Below are 7,656 nucleotides of genomic sequence, written 5' to 3'. Positions count from 1 at the left end.
CAGAGCACCTGTTTATCAGAATGATGAATCTACAGAAGAGCTCAAGGATATCATGTTAGATATATTTGATAATGTCACGACTAATATGATTTATGTTTAGTTTTCAGATCTTACTTAAACACGACAAATCAGTACTTAACTGAAATCAGCACTTATACTGAAGTCAGAACTTAAGTTATTAGTACTTAAGGTTCAGGAGATATTTATCAGAAGATAATATCATCAGGACTTAAAGGAAACGTTCAGATAAGGAAGGCGGCTGATTGAAAGGAAAAGAAGATCAAGACAAACGTAAGAAGAGATATGCATGAAGAAGGAATTCTATGAAGAATAGAATACTTGGAAAAAAAGATATCTGATTGATATATTTTAGGAAGCAGAATTATATTCCATATCAATTAGCAATTATCTTGTAACTGTGTAGTATATAAACACAGACATAGAGTTTACACTATAAGTGTTATCATTATCGAGAATATTATTCATTGTAACCCTAGCAGCTCTCGTGATATTTGTTCATCACTGAGAGAGGACAGTTCCATACTGTAACAGAGTATATTGCTTTGAATAAAGTTTGTTTTCTGTTACTTGTGTTATTAGAATTCGATTTGATTGTGCTATACACTGTATTCACCCCCCTTTACAGTGTGTGTAACCTAACAAGTGGTATCAGAGCCTATCTGTTAACACACAAATAGTTTAAGATCCAAAAACAATCATGTCTGAAGCAGAAACTCCAACCAAGCCCACCAAAACTGAAGAACCGCCAAAGACACAAATCCATAGTCGATATGAGACTATTAGAGTTCCCATATTGAAACCGTCTGAATATCCCAAATGGAAGGTGAGGATGACTATGTTTCTGGAAGCTACAGATCCAGAATATCTTGACAGAATCAAGGAAGGACCTCACAATCCAAAAATCCTGTTTTAGGAAAAATATGAACTTATGGAATAATAGCCGGATTTTTGAAGCTTGTGGAATCTGGAAATTTTGCCGGTTCCGGCGAGATTTTTTCTAAATTCTGGATTTTTAAATTTGATCGCATCTGGTCGAATTTAGAACCATATATTCGTCTATGTATGATCGTAATTATTTATTAGCAGGGGGTTTTAAATATTTTCAAAAAAATTAATTTTTTGGGCGGGATTTTCAATTTTTAAGTGAAAATTTAAATTTGATCATCTACAATCGAATTTGACCGGTCAAATTTAGCCGTCGTATTTAGTCGGTCGAATTTACGTTAAATACAACCGACTTACAAAATATCACTCACATACGTACGACCGGTCCAAAAACCGGTTGCATTTAACTACATTCGACACCTAGTGGCCGAATTTATTTAAATGCGACCAGTTTTTGATCGGTAGTATTTAGCCGTTTTTCTTATAGTGTTATTTCAACCGCTAGCGGTTGAATTTAGTTAACTGCGACCCTTTTTTGGACCAGTCATATATATAGGAGTGGTATTTAATAGGTGGAATGTATTTATGCTAAATTTGACCATTTAAATATGACCGATTAAATATGATCGCTAAAATTAACCGGTTAAATTCAACCACAGTCAGTTAATTTTAAAATTTCGCTTGAAATTTGAAAAACCTGCCTAAACAATTAAATTTTTTGAAAAACTTAAATTCCCACCAAATAATTAAAATCGACTATATGTGATCAAATATACGATTTTAAGGTCCACTGCATTCGGTCGAATTAACGAACACCAATTATTTTTAAAAAAATATTTAAAATAAATAATCAACTAATTTAATTAATTAAAAAGAATTAAAAATCAGTTTTAGAAGATAAAAAGGTCGTCCTGACGAAGAACTTGACCGGAAAATAAAAACAAGGTGGCCTGAATATTAGTGATATGACAAAATTTTCTTAAAAAAAACAAATTGCTTGGTTTGCTATTTTAACAATTAACCAAAGATTTGACTAGTGATTCAAGCACATAGACGGGGAACTCTTGTAATATTTATTGAAAATTTTCAAATATATTAAATTAATAGTTAAATTTTAAAATATTATTAAACACAAAAAATCAAAATTTTCCCATATTGTATATTTTTTCGTCACCATAAATATTTGTACGCGTGTTGAATCTTATCCTTATATGTGTGTGTATATATATAATATATAATATATAATATTATATAAATTTTTAAGTATTTTCTATAATATATAATATTATTTAAATTTTTAAATATTTTTTATATTTTTTCGTTTATCAAATACAACCGCTTGCGATCACTTTAATTATTTCAACCGATTTCGTTAAAATCTTTTTTTTTGCTGCTTCTTTTTTTCCATTTCAGCAAATTCAAATAAAAAAAACGGGAAAATATCCTGCCATTTAGCAAGGCTAAATTCGGCAGTATCGGTTGCATTTAGGAGCGCAAAATAATACAATTGGCAGAAAAATTTCTTCCATTTTTTGGTAGGATAAAATTCAAGGACACAAAAATTTTAGTCACATTTATTACTAAATTTAACCACACAATTTTAACTATATATATATATAGGCTTTTACTCCATAGAAAACCATCTTATACGAGAACCATTGATTCTATTATAGAATCTCATCACAAATTGTAAAATTTGATTTTAAAAAATATAAAACTCGATGATAATCTAGAATAATAATTATATTTTTAATATAATAAAAAAAATTATAATTAAATTAAAAAAATAATTGATTTTAAATTTAATTCTACAGTGGAATAATTTTTAATAAGTGTGATTCTACTGTATAACCAATTTAAAATTTTTCTTTAAATTTCAATGATTTTTAAATAAAAAATTTATGTAACTTCAGTTTTTTACTTGGTAATTAAATTTTGTAACTATATATGGTGAATAATGAAATAAATTATATTTTTTATATTTTTCAAATAATGGTTCTTCACGATTCTATAAGAGGTTCTGCGTATATATATATATATATATATATATATATATACAAAATCAAATAAAGGTTTATTTTGGGTCCTCCGAAGTTATGATATGTGTGAAATTAGTTTGTTTGCTTGCTACAACATTTTTCGATGCAGCTGCTCTTTTTATTTACAAACTAATCTTTAGCTTTCAACAAAAATGACAAAGCTAGCTAGCAATTACAAAAGTATAAACTATAAAACTATATAGGGTGCATATCGTCAAAATATTAAAATCAAGGGATGCATATCGTCATTATATATATTTTTGAAAAAAATTCCGACTTTACCCGTGACAATAACGATTATTTTGGACAAAAATTATTAAAAGGGCGCAATATGAAGTGAAATTTAAAATTAAGTGATGCATTCTGCCAAAATTAATAGTTTAAGATCAAACCGAAAAAGTGAATATTTATAAGGGGTGCAAAGTGTCATTTACTTATATAATCATGCCTAAATTCATTTATTTGATTTTATTAGCATAAATTCATTAGCTTTACTAATGAATTTTATAATTTATAAGTCACCATTGGTATTATCGTAATATCAATAGTTTGTCATAATTATTATTATTATATTACTGATAGTTATTATAGTACGGGTTATAAATCGATTAAACCGCTAAACAGGTGAATCATCTAAAATCGCACCGCATAGCTCATGTTAGATGATTTAAGGGTCACAAATTGATTTAAAAATTAAAAAATTTTTAATATATGATTTGATTTAGATTTGACCTCTACCCAAAATAAATTGGGTCGCCATCAAATCCTAAATTTTAGTACATTCCCCACTAAATATTGGACGGCATTATAATCATATATTTCATAGTACAACAAAGTGAACACTGTTTTTCTGCAAAAAAAAGTCGGCACGGAACTTGAATTAATGTTAATTAAACTTTTACTAAAAAAGTATGAAAAAATTTCACAAAATATAATCATATCTCATGCTTAGTCCTATGAAAACAATATTCTGTAAAAGCTTGGGGCCTCCGTCGAAGTTCTGATCCACTATATGTATATGAAATTAGTTTGTTTGCTTGCATGCTTCAACATTTTTCAATACAGCTTCTCTTTTAATATACAACCAGTCTTTTGCTTACAACAGAAATGATGAAGCTACCCAACAATTACGCACCTGTCTAAAATTCATATATATTGACGATCGATACAAAAAATGCTCAATACGACTCAGATATTGCTATATAATAAGAAACACAAGACGAGAGGGACTTGTACTTGCAACACTTTCATTGTTTTTTCTTTCTATCATTCACATGACAAATCTTATGCCAACATATATGGCTTCTTGGATTGTCGTTGCACTTTTCTTGATCCTCCCTTTACCACTGTGCATGAAAACTGCAGCTTCTGATGCCAATGGTTTGGCTGCCATGAACCCGTTCACTTGCTCGTTAAACGATAGCCAGACATGTCTTTCCATGCTTTACCAAAGCAATGATCTCCAGAGAGAACAAATTGCGGTTTATTATTCCGTGAATGCATCGGATGTCTGGAACATCACAAATGGAAACAAACAAGACTACTTAGTACTAGCAACTTGTTCTTGCAAAAATATCAACGGCACTATTGCATATTTTTATGATACAGTCTATACTGTGAAGGAGAATGATTCATTTCCGAATGTGTCAGCTCAGTACTATAGCGGCCAAGCTTGGCCAGTAGGAGGAGAAGGAGGATCCTTTATTACAGGTGCAAAAGTTCCTATCCATCTTCTTTGTGGGTGCGTACCTGCAGATGGTAAGGGTTTACCTATAGCAGTAGTTACTTACACAGTGCAGCAGCAGGATACATTATCGAAAATTGCAGACAGACTAAGTTCTCAAGTAGACCTGATTCAGATGCTGAACACAAATTTGGCTCATAATTCCACATATATAGAAGCTGGCTGGGTGCTATACGTGCCACTTGGATAACCCAACGTATCTAGGTGTTTCACAGAAAAATACCTTGTATTTTCGATGCACTGATATTCACACAATTTCAAATAAAAAGTTTCCTTTTCACATTTTATCTTACAAAAAATAAGTGATTCGACTTATATTCATGTAGTCAAAATATTTCAAGAGTCTCCTAAGGCCATTTGGCATAATCCTCTCTATTTTCAGATTTTTCATTTTTTGGTGCATTCCCGGCTAACTGACTAGCTCACAAAGTGTATGATATACATCTTTATTCTTTAAACAGGGTTAAGTACTTGAGAGTTGAGACCTTGTACAAAGGACTTCGAGTTTTATAAAGAAAAATATTGGTTTTGTGCTGTTTGCTATCGTGTCTTCACTTCATGTTGACATACACAATATTTACAGCAACGTTTAGAATGTGTTTATTGGATATTGTAATGATTTTATTAAGGATTAAAGATTGAGATAAACTTGGTGGAATAGAGTAGACTACTATATGCAATCATAAAAACTTAAAACTAGTACTCATTCAGGAAATAATGATCCAGCTCTATAAAAATATTCATCAGTAGCAACATAACATTGATCCTAATAGATAGAGAAGGTAACAGCATTGTCAGATTTAGCAAAGAAACAACAGGTTCAAAAATGTCCCAAGTCAGTCACTAAGCTAAAGGAACAGGTGATTTTCTTTGATGAGAGGGTGAAGCATATGCATCGATTCTTGGGGAATTGGTTATATCTGTCATTTTTGGAATATGACTTTTTTTTGGCTAACTTATAACTTGGTAGATTCACTACAGTTTAGGTTATATTTTTTTGTTGGCAAGATGTTTTGAGTTCTGGAGCACTAGGAAGCAACTTTTAGTGAATTTGAACTCTTCCGAAATTAAAGCTAAGCAAAAACACAAGTTCATACTAAAATACTAAATGTACACTACATGAATCTTTTACAAAGACAACAAATACTCAGCAGAAGTCATCAAAAGCAACACAATTGCAGTAAAACATTGTTCATGAGTCAGACACTTATTCAAATTAATGAAAAAACGCCTACTCTTTTGTAGTTTTGTTGATGAGGGACTTGTGAATATGAGGAATCACACCTCCTCCAGCAATGGTACCTTTGATGAGTGTGTCAAGCTCTTCATCTCCACGAATAGCTAGTTGTAGATGCCTTGGAGTAATCCTCTTCACTTTCAGATCTTTGCTTGCATTCCCGGCTAGCTCAAGAACCTCTGCTGTGAGGTACTCAAGGATTGCAGCAGAGTATACAGCAGCAGTGGCACCAACACGCCCATGAGCAGAAGTTCTTGTTTTGAGATGACGATGTATACGACCGACTGGAAACTGCAGTCAAGCAACAAACTAATCAAGCCAACTCACAAATAATAGCTAAATTTCAGATGGCAGATGGTATCACGAACATGTCACTATATACGAATAGAACTGCAAACTAAATTATCAGGACAAATGTCCATCACACTATTTACATTATTATTTGTTTTTTGATAACTTCACAGCTTCCTCAAACAATTTTTTTTCAAAGAAAAAAAAATATAAGCTCGTGACAGATCTCCAAACTTTAAACAAAACTCTAATGATTTTCTCTCAAGTTTGGGGTCCGGGGTTTCACAAAAACAAGTTAAGAACATAAATATGCTCCAAGGAGTAGCTCCGAGTATAAATGTTCACTTCCCAGTCCCCAAAATCCGCTTACACCGGATTCTTTTGGTTTGGTTCATCAACTACAAAAGACCAGATACTAGAACAGAAGATAATTGCAATATCTGCAAAATGAGCTTGGCTATAGTCAAAAGCTGACGAGTCAAAAGTTCCGATTTGTCACATATATCAGCAGCTCACTCATCTATTTTTAGCAGCCAAACTCCAACAAATTGATAGAAAACTATCACTTTCAAACAGTATAGCAATTGCAAAGATAAAATTGCAGACTGCCTTTACTTTTTTTGTTAACTACGGTCAATTACAGAAATTTAAATACTCACGTACACGTGACTTCATCAAGACTAGATAAAACAGACATGACATATGTCATATGTAAATTTGTACAATGTTTATATATATTTTAAAAAACTGTAAATCAGAAAAACAGTCCACTTCACAACATTCTAGTGTACAATTACAAAATTAAAATCTGATGTACAAGATCAGTTTTTATTTTAATTTTAATATATTAATTATTCACGCTAAAAAACATTGCTACCGACAATAAAATTACAAATATGAGCATACATATATGAAAATCATATACATTCAACCACCCATAAAAGCACAAGAAATAAAAATTTAATTGGTACCTGAAGTCCGGCACGAGAAGACCGAGAAATAGGCCTCCTGGAGGTATCTTTCTCCTTGTTAGCTGCAGCCGCCTGTGTCGTCTTCCCCGCCACGAGCCCCTTACCGCCTTTTCCAGCCATCTGGTGAATCTGTGTGTAATTTGTTGAGAGACAAAGTGAATTGTGGTTTGGATCTGAATGTGAGTTTGAGAGTCTGTTCTAGTATATCTTTTTTAATGTCCTAAACTAATTTAAATTATTTGTTTCCTAAAATGGCGGGTAAATTTGCGCGGGCAATCTCTTTGGATTTTTTGGTTGACCGGGAGGGCTTTTTGAGGTGGGCCTTAAATAGTGAGAGATATGCTGGTCCAGGCCTGTCAAGAGTTTCAATAATGTTTTTTTTCAATTATTATGATATTAATAATGATGTTCCGATTTTTATAAATTTACTTTCCTGCACAATTTATAATACATTTCTCCTAAATTACT

The 7,656-nt window shown here is 31.8% G+C and overlaps 1 protein-coding gene across 1 annotated transcript; it reads right to left on the bottom strand.

Annotated features, from left to right (window-relative positions):
* Positions 1-5,733: 5,733 nt before the first annotated feature.
* On the bottom strand, positions 5,734-7,393 carry LOC141673306 (putative histone H2A variant 1). The gene is made up of 2 exons (XM_074480044.1): positions 7,189-7,393; positions 5,734-6,217 (listed from the first exon to the last, which is right to left on the bottom strand). Exons 1-2 carry the CDS (start codon positions 7,306-7,308, stop codon positions 5,921-5,923), a joined length of 417 nt encoding a protein of 138 aa, XP_074336145.1. The 5' UTR covers positions 7,309-7,393; the 3' UTR covers positions 5,734-5,920.
* Between the last annotated feature and the right edge of the window lie 263 nt (positions 7,394-7,656).

The sequence above is a fragment of the Apium graveolens genome, chromosome 1 (assembly GCF_009905375.1).
Source record: "Apium graveolens cultivar Ventura chromosome 1, ASM990537v1, whole genome shotgun sequence".
NCBI classification, from domain to species: Eukaryota; Viridiplantae; Streptophyta; class Magnoliopsida; order Apiales; family Apiaceae; genus Apium; species Apium graveolens.
This window is presented reverse-complemented; position numbering and strand designations above follow the sequence as displayed.

Excerpts from the sequence above, each read along its gene's own strand:
- LOC141673306 (XM_074480044.1), bottom strand. The coding sequence starts at position 7,308 with ATGGCTGGAAAAGGCGGTAAGGGGCTCGTGGCGGGGAAGACGACACAG. Across the intron at positions 6,218-7,188 it reads CTTCTCGTGCCGGACTTCAG|TTTCCAGTCGGTCGTATACA; the intron begins GTACCAATTAAA and ends GCTTGACTGCAG.